We start from the raw sequence: 19,799 nt of genomic DNA, 5'->3' as shown, positions 1-19,799 counted from the left end.
GAAAATCTGATTAATCTCCAATACAATTAGTGAGCATTTCCAAGTCTCTAGCACAGACTTCAGACACATCCAATACATTTGATCATAGCCGACTCCTTATATCTTCCAAATGATTGTTATGGTAAGGCTGTATAAATCTAAAGGTATTCTGCAAGGCCTACATGCCAATAATTTTATGTTGGACAAAATGATGATTATATGGTGACCGTTTGAGGCAGTTACCTTGCATGGATGTGGATCCACCCCGTAAGTTTCCAATGTATGAGCTTTGAGGAGTAAGTTGAATTCAGCGATCGCCGGGCTCTGACCTCTAAAATGACACACACACACACACACACACACACACACACACACAATTTAGAGAATTCAAATGAAATATAACCAATAAGAACAAATAGTCCCTTTAATCAATCAAATATTTTCTGTACAATATAAAGATCCTTATGTCAATAGCACTAGGTACATCCATCAGTAATCAGTATTTCTCACCATGCAGAGCTCTTTAGGAATCATGTTTTGTAGCTAATTTTACAGGATTACACTGCTGTATATTATTAGAATTATAGTGAGTGTACAGTTAATCAATAGTATCAAGTTACCAGAAAGGATATCTCCACCAATTAAACCTAATAAAAAAGAAAACTCAGGATCTCTTCTTTACTATGTATTTTAAAAGATAATCCAGGATGAATGGCATATCTTGTTCCGATCTGAAAGTGGGCAACCTTATCTAACCACCACTACAAATTCTGGGCATAGAAAATTTATAGGCAATTCTACAAGAAGTCCTGGCTCACCAGAGGAAATCTCAAATATTAGTTCTAGAACTGTCCCCTATGTTGGTAAACAAGGTGCTGGGAAAAGAGACTTAGAAAATACAGTTTCAGGAAGGACTGACTTGCACACTAAGATTATGTAATGTTTCAAAGATTCAGCTTTGACTAACATGAGTACCTCCAACATACTACAGAGAATCCAAACCATTCCTAATCAAGAAGTGCATTCTATGGAAAAACAGAATGTCATCTTATATTGTAATTACAAAATTGTATTATGCAATTCAACCTAATTACACCTAAGGTTGTATATATAGGATTGTCACCTGATCCCTTCAATACACTAAAGGACTCATTCTTACTTTAAATTAAAATGGTGTCCACATGCTTTCTCCTTGAAGCATTCAAGATTCTTCCTTTACTCTTACTGATTGACGTTTGCTTCAGTATGTTTGCAGAGCATTTTCATCATAATCAGTGTTGTGTTGGCTCTTTAGTACAACCACTCTTTTTTCTTTTTCTTTTTGATATCTGTTTCTAACACACACATGCTCCTACTTGCTTTAGGACAAAGTCAGTGAAGCTGTGCTATCCTGAATGTTACTAAACAACAATCTATTCTGATAGCTTTCAAAGAAAAACTTCAGCCTAAGTAACAGATGGCTACTTTCATAATGATGACATAGTCGACACATTTTTATTATTTTTCATTTAAAAATTATTTATTATACGTATGGCTGTTTTGTTTGTATGTATGTCTGTGTGCCACACGCATGCCTAGTGCTTTGGGAGGCCAACAAGGATATTAAATACTGTGAAACTGGGATTACTGATGGTTGTGACCTGCCATGTGGGTGCTGAAAGTTGAACATGAATCCTCTAGAAGGGCAGCAAGTGCTCTAAGTCATCTCCCTAGCTCCTATCAGTACATTTTTAAAAGTCATACATTCATTCTTTTGTAAAATTTGATCTGCCTTTAAGTTCTATCTTTCTTTTTTCAAGTCCATGTAACAAAGTTCACCCTTCATACTTTCATTGACTATATGCTTGATCCTTAGAATGTTGAGAGATGGGATCTTTTAGAGATGTGACCAGGTGCAAAAGTCAGTAAGGATGTTGTGTAGTTCTCCTGGCATTCTCTGTGAGAGATGGGTATTATAAATAGAACAATACAAAAGCAGGGATGATGGCTTTGCATCAATCAGCTCCCGTTTATTCTGCTTTGTTTGAGCTCCTGTCCTGACATCATTTGATGATTAAAGCATAAATCAAATAACCCTTTCCTCCCCAACTTACTCTTGATCATGGTGTTTCATCACAGCAATAGTAATCCTAACTAGGACAATAGTGCAATAATGAAATTTGTGGGTCTAGTTTTATTCATTTGCATGATGATACTTGATTTCCCAAGCACAGGTTGAAAAGACTGTGTTTTTTGTTTTGTTTGTTTGTTTTTGTTTTTTTTTATCTTATTTTTCCTTTTTAGACAGGGTTTTTCTGTGAAACAGTCTTGGCTGTCCTAGAACTCACTCTGTAGACCAGGCTAGCCTTTAACTCACAGAGATCTAGCTGCATCTGCCTCTGGAATGCTGGGATTAAAGGCATTCTCCTCCACTGCCTGGCTAAGACAATGTTTTTGTTTGTTTGTTTGTTTTATTTTGTTTTTAACTATCTTGTGTTTTGGGCTCTTTGCTGCATATCATTGACTGAAGTGCATCAGATTATTTTGCGGCTTCCTGTTTTGGTTCATTGTTTTTGTGTCTGCTTTATTCCAGCCAGTATCATGATGTTTTGGTTACAACAGTTTGATTGTATATTCTTCAGTCAGGTGGGAGAATGTCCTCAGCCTTGTTCCTGTTTCTCAATTGTTATTTCACATGAGGTTTAGGCTCAATTGGTTTTGTTTTGTTTTTCCGTTTTCTTCCTCCTAAATTTAGTATTTGTTCCATTATTATTCCTGAACATGACTTAAACCAGAAAACCTGCTGAGGGGAAGTGTCAGTTAGGACATTTAGATATAAGAAAGCACAAACTCATCTTTAAACATAAATCTTCACATCAGTTTGCTTGGGTTTATCTGCAAATTTCTGCTAGCAAGCACCTGAATCAATTAGTTGATAAATTTATACAGAAAGACTCAGTATGTAGGAAGTTAAGGCCTACCAGACCTAGAGAGCCCACCTGGGATTTGACAGTCATGGTCAGTGGTCCTGATCCTGTCCAGCCAATGAGGGGCTACTACACGATCCTGATGCCCTAGCAACAGGAGCTGCCAGAGGTCCTAATAGTGCCTAGCCAATGGGGAGAAACTGCAATGTCAAAGGATCAGTACTTCTGGATGCTGGAATAGTATAAAAGTTTGTATCCATTGCTAAATAAAAAAGTTTGCTGTTTTCCTTTCTCTTGACTCCTGAGGTCTGTGTCATTGACTTCACACCTTCTCACCGCCTATCCCAGGAGTCATTAGGACCCAGTAACATCAGTGCAAATGTCAGTGAAGGCAACAGGATAGAACCATAGCATCTAAGGCAGGATTTCAACAAACTGCTCCCGAGAGCCCCAATTATTGAGAAACAAGTCATTTAATAATTTGTTTTCACAGTAAGTAATTAAATCCTGTTCCTGTACTCTCGCACTGGACATTTGCTTCTGAAAAATCTTTGAATATGAAAGCATAAAATAAAAATCTTCTGCAAGGTGAAGCTTCTCTAATGAGACATTGAGAAAATAAAGAACCAGGGATTAGTTGCATCTATTTTTTAACAGACAGCAATTCTAAGATATAATTCTTGAAAATTATATCTTAGTCTCTCTCATATTGACCTTCTTTGAGTATTCCTTCACAGATAATATAAAACATACAGCTCCTGAGAATAAATGGCTATTAGTCACCATTAATTTATAATGAGATATCGACTATTGCTAGCCATATCGGAACTGATTATAAAGTACACACAGAGAAAGGGATGGGTTTGGCTCTGCCTGACCCATTTCCATACAGAAACTCCAGAATTAAATTCAGGGAAATAAGAGCAATAAAACAACTCATTCGGAGCAGTGGTATTTCTACTTGGTTGGGAATTTAGGTATCCTACATTGATGCAGTTTAAAGTTTTCCTTACATCTGGCTTCAGATGTATGGACATTTTGTTAATATTTGACTTTCAGTATATGCTGGATCTTAACTTAAGATGTTCCTGGGAGTATATGATTTATAGCTTGACTGTAGAATCTGAGGTCAGTAGAGAAACTCATGTGTCTTTCAGGCCCATCACTAGCCCTCTGAGCATTGTAAAATCATACTCTTCCCCAAATCCCAGACTCACCACAGACAAGTGCCCTGCCCTGACTGGTATTTGTGGTATCTCAGAGAAGAATACTTTAGCTGTCCAACAGATGAGATATTTGGTTGTTTGCTCTTACTCATATTTGTGGCATGCTCCTCTTTGAGGAGTTTGAAAATAACAACAAAAGCAACAGCAACAGCAGTTATGAGTTTTTGGTTCATATGACATGCTAGATTTTAATTTATTTGTTTGTCCTTAGATCCAAGAAAAAATAAAATAATATTACTCTGATGATTACTTCATTTTCTTATTTAGTGTTAGAGGAGACCAGTATGGCATAGCTTTAAGTATCTGAACTGGGAAGGAAAACCTCCAGCCTGTCTTCTCTAATCTTTGACTAAGAGAAAGATGATATATATGGAAATCACTTATCTGCATGTTCAACATTAGATACAATGTGGCAAATATGATGAGGGTTGAGAACTACTCTATTCTGTGTTTATAAGTATTTTTCATGCTGTTGAGAATTATACTGGTTTAGGAAAATGGTGGTGTAAGTTCTCCTCTAGCTTCTGATGTCTCACCAGTCATGGGTAAGGTTTATATCACCAGGCATGAATTCTGTCCTATTAGACTGGATTCAAGTCCAATTAGACAGATGTTAGTTGTGACTAGTGTACCTCTGAGTATATCCTGCCATGCTGGAAATTGTTGTGGTTCATAGGCACTGCAGTTGGGTATGACTATTCATTTATTTTCTCCATTGACATCTCCTTGCATAACACTGTTTAAGTTCTATAAAAGCTAGTCTTCAAGGAGGAGGCTGGCAGGTCACTTGTATCTTGATATGCCAAGTCCTGTGTTCCAAGTGTATGGTTTCTTCAAAATTTTGGAGGCTACCAAGGGCAAGTAAAATGATCTGTATTGTCTGAGAGGTCTCTTGGGCTCTCCTAACCAATAATTGGATAGGAAGTTTCTCATGACTGTTAAAATGGCTTTTGCTAAGTAGTTTATGGGTCTTGTGGGGAGTAATATTATCCCAATGGCATAACTCCATTTATACTCTATCTCTCTATCCATCCATATATCTACCTAATCTGTCTACTATATATAGATATATAGATAATTTTATATAATATGTAATTTTAGGTAAGAATAAAATTATGTCCTAGGACTTTTTCAAATATCTATAGTGTTTGTTATGTATCCTTCTTCTTTCCGTCTCCCTTTGCATTGTCCTCTGTAAGCCCTTCTAAGTTGAAGCCCATATTTTTTCTGATTTCTACTTGTCAGATGAAATAAGAATTATTTATTTTTTATATTAATATATTAACACCTACTTGCTTTTTTATCTGATTTTCTTTGAATTTCCCATCCTTTTACTTTAAGATGTATTTTGATTTTTTCAAGGATGAAAGTATAATTTTATTTTATTTATTTTTAACTTTTTAAAATTTAAATTTGAAACAAGGTTGTTTTACATGTCAATCCCAGTTCCCTCACCCTCCCATCCTCCTCTATCACCCCCCACCAAACCTCAGCCTTTCTGCTCCCCAGGGAGGGTGAGGCCTTACATGGTAAGTCTTCAAAGTCTATCATATCATTTGAGGCAGGGCCTAGGCCCTCCCCCATGTGTCTAGGCTGAGAAAGTATCCCTCTATGTGGGATGGGCTCCCAAATTACTAGAGGCCCCATAGACTGCCCAGTCCTTTCAACTAACACCACATTTAGGGGATCTGGGTGGGTCCTATGCTGGTTTCCCAGCTATCACACTGGGGTGCATGAGCTCTCCCTTGTTCAGATCAGCTGATTCTGTGGGTCCTTCCAGCTTGGTCTTGACCCCTTTGCTCATCACTCCTCCCTGTCTATAACTGGATTCTAGAAGTTCAGCTCAGTGGTGTGGGTGTCTGCTTCTGCTTCCATCAGCTACTAGATGAAGGCTCTAGGATGGCATTTAAGGTAGTCGTCAATCTCATTATCCTGGAAGGGCATTAAAGATAGCCTCTTCACTATTGCTTAGATTGTTAGATGGGTTCATCCTTGTAGATCTCTGGGTATTTTCCTAGTGCCATATTTCTCCTTAAATCTATAATGGCTCCCTCTATTATCTCTTTTCATGTTCTCCTCTATTCTTTCCATGTCTCAATCTTCCTGCTCACTCATGCCTACCTCTCCCTGTCTCTTCTTCCCTTCTCTTTCTCTTAACCCCTTCTCCCCTCCCTCCATGCTTTCAATATGCTCAGGAGATCTTGTGGCTGCTAGCATTTAAAATTATTATTCAGGGCTAGAGAGATGGCTCAGCTATTAAAGGCTAGGCTCACAACCAAAAATTATTATTCAAAAATATGTGTTGACTGCTATCATTTTTTCTAATATTTGAATTCTTATTCCTGTTTTGTGTCTTCATAATCACAGTTCATTTGTTTTCTTTCTATTGTCTCTTGATAATGTTTTTTTTTTTTTTTCTGTCTTCAGTCTGAAGTATTGTTTCCAATATTCTTTTTTGGCTGGTGTGTTGGAAAAGAATTCTTTTATTCTGTTTATATCATGGAAACTTTTTCTTTCTCCTTCAACTCTTGCAGTTTTTCATGGCATAGCATTATAGGTTGGTGCATTAATTATCTTTCTACTGCTGTGGTAAACCATGACTGAAGCAACTAACAGAAAAAAGGGTTTATTTGGGCTGATGTTTCCAGAGGAATAAGAGTTCACCAGTATCTTATCATGGGAGTGTGGTAGTCACCAAATGTGGTATTTGAGCAGTAAACTGAGAGGCTGTTTCTTAACACACAAACAAGAAGCAGAGAGAGAGAGAAAATGAAAATGACACCAATATTATAAATTCTCAAAGCATACCCCCAGTTAGATATTTTCTCCAATAATGCCATGCCTCTTAAGAATTCCCAAAGAGTGCCACCAACTGGTATTCATATCTTCAAATATACAAGCATATGATGGACATTTCCATTCAGACACCCACAATTGGCATCTGTGGTCTTATTGTCCTTACACTTTCTCAGGCCTCATTGCTACCCTAACACCTGGATGACTACTTGCTTCCTAAAAACTGCCCAGAACGGAAGTAATATGTGGGCATTAGTATTGGGTAACCAATGGACCATGTTCAGACATTAATGTTAACTAACAGGAAACATTTTTTATCTTCTTCAAGATCTATGTCCTTGACCCTCACAGGCACACAAATAGTGACTATCTCCTTTGGAAGGATGGGATAGAATAATGTTCAGAAACCTCTTTGCATTATATTTTGCTATCCTGGAAATGCTCAATAAATGTTTGTCTTTATAATATTCATCAAGAATTTAGAGTCGTGCAAATTCTAGCCACAGAAGATCTACCTTTTCTACAAATCCATGCAATGAATGCAACTTACTCATCTAATAACTCTCACCATTTGGTTCCTAAGAAGAATAATGCTATACCACACTTCCATCAACTGGAATACTACAGTTCATTATTCTACATAGTACCTTTATTTCTAAAATATAGAAACAATAGTGAATATTCTGTATAAATTTCCAAATCATTTTCTTTAATAGCAAATTCTCTAAGTTAAGCTATAGAAACAGTATATTATTTCCTAAAATTGGCACAATGCTGTGATGTCTAAGTATTCTAAAAATAAAGGTTATCATTCATAATCTGAAATATGCTGCCACTTTGAGTAGCCATACACATATTGTGTGTGTGAGAGAGAAAAAGAGCACCCCAGGTACTTTGATTACTAGAGGCCCATACAACAGGAGGAGAGAAAACTAGTTCTTCATGTTAATCATCATAGCATAGTTATTATCACATTTTTTTTTTCTGTGATTTGTACAGGATCTAAATTCCAACTAACTGCAGACTGGCATACCTAAGTTACCTGAATTACAAGTAGTCAATGATGCATGAATTCAAATCTCACAAATATACAAGTTTTTTAACCTCTCTGGACCCATTTCCTATACAAATAATGGCGAGAAAAAAAAAGAAAAAAGAAAGAAAAAAAACCATAGTATCTCCTTCCTATATTGTTGTGAAGATTATTCACAACAGTGAATTCAATGTGTGCAATAGCATGGTGTGTGGCACTCCATGATATTCTATTCAATTTGGTTCTCTGACAGTTATTACTTTAAAGTTCTTCTTCTGAAGTGTTAGAGACAAGAAACAGAATAACATACATTAAATGTCATCACCTTGAGTTCTTTTTAAAGTTTTTTTATTCATTTTACATACCAACCACAGTTCCCCCTCCCTCCCGCTCTTCTGGCTATCTCCCCTCAACCCACCCCCACCCACCCCTTAGAAAGCATGAGGTCTTCCCTTAGGAGTCAACAAAATCTGACATCTTTTCAATGAATTCAATTCTACTTTAAGTCAACACTTCTAGTAAGGGCCACAAAAAAGGAAAAAAGCAAGATTCAAATAGGAAAAGATGGCTCATTAACCTCAGATACATTTCCAGAAATTCAGACGGGCTAGGAATATATCTGCATAAGAAAATACATAGCTTTTTTTCATGTTCACTCATAGGCACTATCTTGGAAACATCTTACAATAATTGAGATGCTAAGTCATCTTTTGTAGTGCCAGGGAATGTTTCTCTGCAACCTGAAGCTTCCTCAACATTTCAAATAGTATGGTTTCACATGATTCTCATTTTTTACATAGTAAGAATGTTCTTTTATCTTTATATCTTCACCCAAATTACCTGAGTTCAGTGTTATGAATTTCCATGATTTTTCTTTCCAACTTCTGTGACTGCTTGGGGAAAATCTCAAACTCACTGATGTAATTCTCAGGATGTTCATCAGGATAATAATCACCAAACTCAGCTGTAACCATCAAAAATTGGAGAAAAAGAAAGAAATTAAACACAACACAATCAGGGCACATGTACACTGTATTTCACCATCCAAAATAAGAACATAGACTGCGCTTACCCAATATAATGGATTTGCACTCATGGGGAGAACACAGGTTTCATTTTCCAGAGACATATTTACTCTCACATCTCACTATGTGAGTGTGGGTACCTGTTCACCCTTTCTGTGGCACATTTTCTGTGTCCTAAAACAATTTAAAGCATTGTTGCTTTTCATTAAGGCACTATTGACATTTAGAGTGTTGAACAACATTATTGTTTCAGATTTTTCAGATTTGTAGGACTTGTAGTTACTAAATGTTTGTAGCAAAATCACTGTCATCATCAATAACAACGCCCTTCAGAGCAGGTCAAAATACAAAATTTCAATCATGTAGAAGAAATTCATTCAAGAGGTCTTTTTAGAGTATACTTATTAGAAAAAAATTGGATTATTCACATTAAAATTATATATGAAGTAGGGCAACACACACACACACACACACACACACTTCTACCTTGAATTTAGAAACCATAAAATGCAAATATTAAAAACACCATGTAATATGTGATAAATATATATAAGGTTTTGTGGTAGATCTTTCTCGGCTCTTTGAGGAACCTCCACACTGATATAATGGCTGCAGCAGTTTACACTCCAAGTAGTGATAAATAAGTGTTCCCTTTTCCCCAGCATTTTTCATCATTACTGTATTTGAATCTTACCAACCACGGTAAGATGACATCTCAAAATATTTAATTTATATTTCCCCAATAGATAAGGATAAGAGCTCCCCCTAGTGACTCTAAAGTTCAGTGATAATTGAAAACAAGAATCAAAATCTGGCTCATCAACAACTATTACCAGCAATTTGTATTTTATCTTCTGCAAACTCTGCATTTTATTCCATACCACATTTTAGGATAGGGTTATTTTTTATATTTATTTTTTGGTTCCTTGTACAGTATACATACTAATACTTTTGGTAACATAGCTATTAAATATTTTCTTTCCTATTCTATACGTTCCCTCTTTATTCAAATAATGATGTCCTTTGCTAGAGAAAAGAGACAGTTTAAATATACTGTACTTTCTTCTTTGTCAGGTACTGGTATGGTTCAACATATGTAAATCTACAAATGTAATGAAATATAAACAAAATTAAAAACAAAAAACAAACGATCATTTCATTAGAAGAAGAGGTCACGGTGAATGATCTTTTTTTGATGTGTTCTTGGATTTTCTTCGAAATATTTTATTGAGTATTTTTGCAGCTATTTCATGTGGGAAATTGGTCTATAATTCTCTTTGTTTGGTTTTTATGTGCTTTAAGTATCAGGATAACTGTGGTCTCATGAAAATAACTAGGCAGTGTTCTTTGTGTTTCTATCTTGTGGAATCATTTATAGATTATTGGGGTTAACTCTTCTTTGAATGGCTGGTAGAATTCTGGGGTTGGTAGATTTTAAATTACTACTTCTAATTCATTAGTGATTATAACTCTGTTAATACTTCTTTCCAGGTCTTGATTTAGCTTTAGTAGATTATAAATATAGAGAAAAATCACACATTGTTTTAAGTGTTCCAGTTGGGTGGAGTATAGGATTTTCAAATATGTTCTTATGATTCTGGATTTCCTTGGTGTCTGTTGTTATGTCCCACTTTGGTCTTTAGTTTTCTTAATTTTCATCTTTCCCCCCTGACTTTTAGTTACTTTGGCTAAGAATTTACAAAACTTATTGATTTTTCTCAAAGAATCAACTCTTTGTTTCAACGAGTCTTTGTATTTGTTTGTTTTTCATTTCAAGCCTAAATTTGAGTATTTCTTGCCATTTATTCCTTTTTGGTTTTATTTCTCCTTTTTGTGGTAGAGCTTTCAGGTATGTTGTTAAGTTACTAGTATGAGAGTTCTCCATTTTCTTTTTAAGAATAGGCACTTCATGCTATAAAGTTGCCTCCTAGTACTGCCTTAATTGCTTCATAAGTTTGGGTATGTTTCATTTTGTTTTTATTCAATTCTAAAAGATTTCATTTCTTCATTTCTGTCTTGACTCAATTTACATCCAACAGTCCAATGTTCATTTTCCATGACTTTGCAAGATTTGTGCTGTTTTTTGATATCCAGCCTTAATTCTTGGTGTTCAGATAGGATACGGGTGATATTTCAATTTTCTTGTATCTTTTGAGACTTGTTTTGTGTCCAAGAATGTGGTCAGTTTTGGAGAACATTCTATGAGCTTCTGATAAGAAGGTATATTCTTCTGTGTTTAGGTAAAATGTTCTGTAAATATCTGTTGGGTCTACTGGTTTAGGACATTAGTTAGGTCCAGCATATCTATTTAGTTTTTGTCTAGATAACCTGTTTACTGGTGAGAGTAGGGTATTGATGTCACCCACTATCACTGTGTGAGGGTCAATGTGTGACTTAAACTGTAGGTGATTTATGAACTGGGATGCCCCTGTGTTTGGTGTACAGATATTAAGGACTACAATATCCTTTTGGGGGATGTTTTCCTTTGATGAATATTTAGTATCCTTTTTTTTATCTCTTCTGATTAGTTTTGGTTTCAGGTCTATTTTGTCAAATATTAGGACAGCTACACTGGCTTGTCTTATCCATTTTCTTGGAATGCATTTTTTTATCCTTTTAAATTGAGGCAATGTCCATCCTTGTTTAAGTGTGTTTCCTAGATGTAGCAGAAGGATCTATCCTGTTTTCTAATCCTCTCTGTTTGTCTTTTTATTGGGCAATTGTGAACATTGATGTTGAGAGTTATCAATGAGCAGTGTTTGCTGATTCCTTTCATTTTGTTATTGTTGTCCTTCTCCTCTTTTTGATTTGGTGCTCTAATGTAATTTATTCTTTGTATTTTCTTGGGTGAGGTTAACCTCTTTAGGTTGAAGTTCTCCTCCTAACACTTTCTGTGGGTTTGAATTTGTAGATAGATAAATTTGGGTTTATCATTAAATGTATTTTTGTTTTTCTCCATCTAATTGAAATTTTGCTGGGTATAGTAGTCTGGGTTGGGATCTGTGTGCAACTCATCTGTCCAGACACATCTGACTTTTACAATTTCCACTGAGAAGAAAGGATTAATTTTAATAATCCACTTTTATACATTACTTGGTCTTTTCCTCTTTGCATATTTTTAATATTCTTTCTTTTCTTTTCTTGTTCTGTATGCTTCTTGTACCTTTGTAAGCATCTCTTTCTTTAGGTTAGGAAATGTTTTCTTCTATGACTTTGTTGAATTTTTTTTTTTCTGAGTCTTTGAGATGTGATTCTCCTTCCTTGATTCCTGTTATTCTTAGATTTGATATTTTCATAGTTCTGATAATTCCTATATGTTTTATGTCAGGAGTTTTTTTTAGATCTAATATTTTCTTTGACTGGTTTATCCATTTCTTCTATTGTATCTTAAATTTCTGAGAGTATCTTTACCATCTCTTGCATTCTGTTGCTGGAACTTGTCTCTGTAGTTCTTGTTTGAATTCCTAACTTTTTCAATGACAGAATTGCCTCAGTTTGAATTTTCTTTATTGGTTCTCCCTCCATTTTCAAGTCTTAAACAATTTTACCAATTTTCTTCCACTGTTTGTTTGTGTTTGTCTGTATTTCTTTAAGGAGTATATTGATTTTCTCTTTAAGGACATCTATAACATATAGATAAATGCAATTTTGAAGTTCCTTTCTTTTACTTCAGGTATATTGCTTTTCTCAGGGTATACTGTAATAGGGATTCCGGGCCCTCTTGGAGACATTGTCTGATAGTCATTGATTGTGTTTTCACACTGGCGTCCAGGCATTGGGATTTGGAATAATTATAATATTAGTTGTTGATGTCTGCTCTTATCTTTGTTGGGTGGGCATTCTGTTCTTTGGTTTCTGTGCCCTCTCTGGTTTATAGGATGTAGTAGCTGCCTGGTAGGAAATGTTTCTTATATCCTGCCAGGTGTGGCCCCTGAGGGTTCTGGGTAGAATGTGTTTATAAGTATAGGGAGTTGACCTTAGGAATGGGGATGGACTAGAAAGGGAGACAAGGGTGTCCACAGGAAGGAGAAAAGCATGCCACCAGGATCTGCTTAGTTTTTTTGAGAATAGGGACAGAGAGGGAGGAGAAGCCATAGCAGGTGATATCCTACTGATCTGGGGATGAGACTAGGGGATAGGATTTGTAGAAGATGAAGAAAAGAGAGGATATGAGGATCATGTACATGCTTACCTGCTTGTTACCTCCTCTGGGTGGCTTGGCCACCAGGTTCCCACCAGAATGTTTATGGGAATTGGTGGCTGAGACAAAAGATGGGTGGTGAGAAAGTCTTTGGGAGAAGATCTATGTTAAGTTAGCAGGTCTTATGTTGAGGTCCTCAAAATATATGGAGTTTAGTTTTGTGCAAAGCAAAAATATACATCTAGTCTTCTTCGTCTAGATACAGATATCCAGTTTTGTGAACAGTATTTTTTAAAAAATGCTATATTTCTTTAGCATATACCTTTCAACTCTGTAAAAAATCAGGTGTCTTAAGGTTTATGAACATGTGTCTGAGCCCTTATTTTAATTCCACTGATCAAAGAATCTGTTTTTATTTCATTAACATACTGTCTTTAATACTATAAACTAGTACTATAATTAAAAACCAAGAATGGTGATATCTAAGGTTTTCTTTTCAGTGTTGTTTTAGCTATCCTGAGAGTTTTGCGTTTCTGAATGAAATTAAAGATTAATTTTTTCAAAAAATTATGTTTGAATTTTGATGGGGATGTCAAATGAAATTTGATTTCAATGGAATTGTCATTTTCAAAATACTAATAGTAGCAAGAGATGAACATGGGAGATCTCATCTTTGTGTATCTTCTCCATTCAATTAAGTTTTTATTAGACAAATCTTTTGCTTCTTTTCTGATGTTTGTTTCAAGATATTTCACTTTTTTATTCAGCCTAATTGTGAATGGTATTGTTTTCCTTATATCTTCCTTGGTTTGCTTGTTTGTCTATAGGAAGGCTACTGATTTTTTTGTCCTAATATTGTGATCTGCTACTTGGCTGAATGTATTATGGCTGTAGAAGCTTTCTGGTGTAATCTGTATGGTCTTTTCTGCATAAAACCATATCTTTTGCAAATAAGGATACGTTGTCTTCTTTCTTTCCAATTTGTTTCCTCTTGATTTCTTTCACTTTGCTTGAGCTAGGACTTTGAATGGCATAATGAACAGGAATGGAGCCTGTGGATATCCTTGTTTTGCTTCTAGTTTTAGTGGAAATGCTTTGACTGTCTCTCTAGTTAGAGTGATGTTTGGCCTGAGCTTGTTGTAATTGCCTTCACAATGTTAAGATGTGTTCCTTGTTTCCTTATTTTATCTATGACTTTTGTCATGAAGGGATATTGGTTTCTGTTAAAGGCCTCTTCTGCATCTAATGAAATGGCATTTAATGTATTTATTTGTTAGATTGTTTTTAAAAATTATTTACTATGCTGAACCATTCCTGCAACACTTGGATAAAGTTAACTTGATCATGATGGATAGCCTTTTTGATATGTTCTTGAATTTAGTTTGGGAGTGTTTTATTGAGAATTTTGGTGCTATGTTCATCAGAATATTGGCCAAAAGTTTTCTTCTCTTATTGAGTCTTTGCCTAGTTAAGGTATGAGGGTGATATTGGCTTTATAAAAAAAGAATTTAAAAGTATTCCTTTAAGTTTCTCTTTTGTAGAATATTTTGAGGAGTATTGTTAGTTTTTCTTTAAATTTTGGCTATACCACTCTTGAACATTTATCTAATAGACTCTGTTACTACTGAGATGCTTACTAATTTATGTTCATTGCTGCCTTATTCACGATATTCAGGAAATGGAAACAGCCTAGATTTTCATCAACTATTGAATAGATAATGAAAACATGTTTCACATACACAATAGATTATTCAAGCTGTTTAGAAAACTAAATTTTCACATAAATGGATGGAACTGGGAATAGTTATTTTGGTATGACAATCAAAACTCAAAAAGGCAAACATTGCATATTTTCTCTTACATATGGAAGTTAGCTTTAAAATACTAAATATATTTGGTGCATTTGGAATGGCCATAAATTTAGGCAAATTATTAGGAGCTCATGTGGAGGAGGGGCTTTTCAAGATAAATAAAATAGATTATAATGTTACAAAGGGACAATGGGCAAAAATGAAACAGGAAAGATTAAGTTGGGTCAAGGTGGGAAGGAAGGGTAGAGAAGTCTCGGGGAAGAAACAACTAACAGTAAAATCATTATGACTTACTATATAATGGGGTAAATTACAACTAGGTACCATGTTCATAAAATAAAACTCCTAGTACTGGGAGTGGGTTGCCTCTTTTTGAATTATTGGCCAATAGACCTCTTGCCAGACATTAGAAACTATTTCCAATGCTACTGGTTATCCTCCAGAATTAGATAATAAGAACCTATTACTGAAGATATCGTGTACTTGGGTTATACAACATGGAGAAATCTAGCTGCTGATCAATTGGAAGTTTCATCCCTACTGACTAGCTTTCATAGTTCTGGAGTTTGCTATGAATATTATTGGAGGAGACAATCATTAATATCATCAAGTTCTGAACTCTATAAGCCTGGTTAGATGTGTCAAATGATTCAATAGCAGCACAAATGTTATGATGCCAACCTCTTTTTAAAAATGGATTTAGGTACCACTCCATGAGGTGGAACCCATACCTGACACTGTCAATGTGGTTAAAAACTTATGACTAGATAATCTAGGACATTGGTCCTATGGTAAAGCCTATTCCTGTCATTCTAATAAGTAAATATAGGTAAACCGCCATCAAAGAAACAATTAACACAGAGTCACATAGCTGGAGAAAATGCAGAAAATAGAAACTTCAGAGTTCTTAGCCCTTTATGGGACTCAAGCTCAGGGATCCCTCAAGCTCAGGTATCAATATGGACAAAGAGTCTAGGGGCAGTGGATAACTTCAAGAAACTGTTTCCCAGATTAAAAAAAAAAAAAAAAAGGAACAGGCACCCCCCCCCCCCATAGAGATTGTGGTAGCATACAAAATCTGAAGGGAAGGAGAAAGGAGGGGGGCAGAACATGAAGTTGAATGGATAGGTAGCAGGGGAGGATCTGAAAGGACATAGAGGTGTGAATGAATATGACCAGAAATCATCGTTTGAAATTCTCAAAGGATAAATAAAACATTTTAGAATAGATATACAAAGCTTACCATTTTCAAAGTTAAAAAAATTCCAAGTTTTTGAAGGTAGTAGTGGATGACTTCAAGAAAATAGTATTTCCTAGATTGAGCAAGGCAGAAACACATCTAAACTCACAGTAATTGCAACAGCATGCATAAGATCTGCACAAACTCAAGCCAGACAAAATCTCAGCATGGAGAAAGGCAGGTAGACACAGAATCCCACTTCTCCAATGAGACATTGACATTTGGCTGCTGCTAGAAGACGGAGAGTAAGTTTCCTTTAGAAGTGTGATACTTAGTATATCAAGGATACTCTAGAGCTGGGTCCCTACCTGGGAATAGTCAGTCAACATAAACTTCCAATATTTACAGGACAAGTTCCTATCTCGGAATGTTTCCTGATGGTCATATTCTCAAGCAATAGTTTCTTAGGCCAAGAACACTCTGTCTCAAGTTGCTGAAAAAGGATTGTGCAGTGTGGAACATACAATGAGAAAAGTGATAACAAAGAGGAAGGTCAGATGGTTTAAGTGAGAATGTACTCCATAAACCAAGTTTTATTTTGTTTTGGCATTATTTTGTCACATTGGGTTTTATTGTTTTTGTTTGCTTTCATTTCATTGTTTCGTTTCTTTTGTATATTATTTTGGTACTGTCTGTAGAACTATTGTAAAATTGAAATCCCACCCCTTTCATTACTGTCTCCCTCTTTCTCCCCATCTTTTCTTCCCATAAAAATGTCATTGGAGTTCATGATATAGGGCTAATAAGATGGCTAAGAAGCGAAGACAGTTGCTGCCAACTGACTTGAGGTAGATCCTCAGGACCTACATTATGGAAGGATAGAACAAGTTCTGTGTTCTGTAATTTGTCCTGATTTTCAAATGCATGCCATAATATGTACACACCTCCCATATAATCTGTACACACATATATGCACAAATAATAAATAAATGTAATAAATTATAATCGAAAGAATTTATGCTACATTGCTAGAACACCAGAGTTGAGTTCCACAAGGAATCCATGAGGCTAGCTGCTGACCAACAGACCCAGGAGAACAGAATAAATTCTTCTTCACTTAGGTACTGGGCCCATCTATACCTCTGCCCCTCAAGGCACCTTCCTTCAAAATCTATTTTAACAATAGAAGTGCCCCTTCTCCATTGTCTAGCCTGGAAAATTTGCCTGATATTCCTCTATAGGTACTCTACCTTACCTGTTGGAGCTATTCCAGATTCCTCATTGTCCAAAACCCTTGCTTGTATAACAACAAACCTCTGGGCTTTCTCCAGAATGTGACCTGCCTGCCTTCCATTCCACAGACTCTTCCCATGTCACACTGAACCTTCACCTAGCCAGACCTTGTACATTCTTCTCCAGAGTTTCACTAGGTGACTCTGCTAGACTCTGTTCTCCACATGCCCTCACTAACTCTGCAGATCTAGTGTATGTCCCATATCTAGTGTCCTATCCTAGTCAGGCCACTTTTGGCTATAACACAACTAACCTCTATGTTTCTGCTAGGGTTTTCCTTCTGTATTCTCTAACACAGGTGTCTCTGACATCATATTCAATCTCTTCACCCATCCAGGTCTACATTCACATTCTAGACATGGACCAGAATGCATATCAACTCAGTCTTCTTTGTGAACATGACATAATTCCATCTAAACCAGTTCCTAATTCTGGTAACAACCCAACCACTCATTTTTTGCTCTGCCCCAACCTGCTTTCTCCAAATCAGACATGGGTCTAACAAGACCTATAGATTTCTACAGGCCCAGATCTCATTATAGAAAGCTTCCTGGATAGGACTCCATTTGCCCAGGAATCAAGACCACCAACTTACAGGTGGGTTTTCATAAAACTAAAAAGCTTACACAGTGAAAGAAGCAAACTGACGAAGAGAAGCCCACAGAATGGCAGAGAATTTACTACAGCTTTCAGGGGATTAATATACAGAATATATAAAGAACTGAAAAAGAAAACCCAAAGATTCAAAATTAAATAAGTAAGGAACCACTACTGCCACCAACAAAAATCCAACCCATCCAAAAAAAAAAAAAAAAAATGCACTGGGTTATCAAGAAGAGGAGGAAAAGATGGAGGATGAAGAAGAAAACCAGATTAAAAAATGTTATCATCCCTAGTTATTAGGAAAACACAAATCAAAACAACTTTGAAACTTCATCTTACCCTTGTCAGAATAGCCAAGATCAACAACCAACAACAAATGCTGGGCAGGGTATGGGGAAAGGAGAACGCTCATTCACTGTTGGCAGGATTGTAAATTGACCTAACCAATACAGAAATCAGTGTAGAGAATAATTATAAAATAAAACCAAAACTATATCTCTTGTCATATGCCCAAGTGACTCAATATCCTATTCCCCAGAAACTTGCTCATCCATGGTCATTGCTCCTCTATTTACAATAGCTATGAAATGGAAACAACCTACTTGTGTTTCCACTGATCAGTGCATAATGAAAATGTGGTACACATACACCACAGAATCCTATTCAGCTGTAAAGAAATATGAAATGGTCTTTGAAGGCAAATGTATGAATCTAAAATAAAATCATACTGATTAAGGTAACCCAGTACCCAAAAGACAAACGTTTGCGTTCTTTCTCGTCTAAGGCTCATAGTTTCAAGTTTTCAGCTGCGAGTATATATCTTAGATGAAGTGTAGAAACCAAGAGACCATTGCAGGGGTGCAAGGTTAGGAGCACAATAAAGATGGGGATAAAAGGGTTCAAATGTTCTGGTGGGGAAATGGGAAAAGGAAAAAGTAGGGGGTGTTCTAATTAAGAATGGGAGAGGGAGATAAATACAGAATGACAGAGCATGGTAAAATAACTGTCAGAATTTCTAAGAATGATAAAGAATTATAATATTAGCCATTTACCTTAGAAACCTATAATGCACATAAGTCTGTGTCTAAATATACATATAAAGTTTAAGTGAAAATTTCCCATCTGAGCTGACAATGCTCCATCAAAGGGCCAAAGACTATCTTATAAAAACCTCAACAGCAAGCATGAGAAGCCCTCTTTAAAATTATTGGATAGGGCTGTTCAAGAAACTCACAGAATGTTACAGACTTATTATTGCCCTTGTTTTCCCCTCAGAGGTAGAAGGTAAATCTGTACTACTAAAGACACCATGCACTTAGAAATAGGGACCAGAAGCCCCTGAGCCAGAACTGAATAAGCTTAAGACCTGAATAAGAGAAAAGTAATGCTTGGTATGAAAATATACCAGTTACCTAGGGCTGGTGAAGCCATGGACCCTGGAAGAAAATCTACTATTGCAGTAAATAAGGATCAGGATAAACAAATAGGCCGAATAGATGTTTAATCAGGGAGAAATAACTTACAACCTAGACAGATGAACACCAGGAAATTCAACCCGATCCTCTCCTGTCCGAGTCACGCCAGAAAGAAAGGCGCCTTCCTGGCCCCCTCCGACCTCCTTCCTCAGGTCACCTCCGCCCATCGCTCCACCCCCCAATGGGCGTGGTCAGTGCTACAGAAGGACTACCTCACTACAATTCCCCTTTTAGTCTAAAGAAAAGATTTAGGCTTAATACAAAACTATATACAAAACAGTGAATAACAAGTGTGCTCTAAGAAAAGGAAAATCGAGAACAAAATGACCTA

General features: G+C 36.1%; 1 protein-coding gene across 1 annotated transcript in view; it reads right to left on the bottom strand.

Moving 5' to 3' along the window:
- Frmd3 (FERM domain containing 3) overlaps positions 1-19,799 on the bottom strand; it is a 156,287-nt gene that overhangs the window by 36,528 nt on the left and 99,960 nt on the right. Inside the window, exons 6-7 of the mRNA XM_051188056.1 lie at positions 8,781-8,904; positions 223-310 (exon numbers count right to left, since the gene is read on the bottom strand). Of these exons, the coding sequence (XP_051044013.1) occupies positions 223-310; positions 8,781-8,904 (212 nt within the window). The remainder of the gene's footprint in view (positions 1-222; positions 311-8,780; positions 8,905-19,799) is intronic.

Source organism: Phodopus roborovskii, unplaced genomic scaffold (genome assembly GCF_943737965.1).
Source record: "Phodopus roborovskii unplaced genomic scaffold, PHOROB, whole genome shotgun sequence".
In the NCBI taxonomy this organism is placed as follows: Eukaryota; Metazoa; Chordata; class Mammalia; order Rodentia; family Cricetidae; genus Phodopus; species Phodopus roborovskii.
Note: the sequence above shows the minus strand (reverse complement) of the source record. Positions and strands in the feature narration are given on the sequence as shown.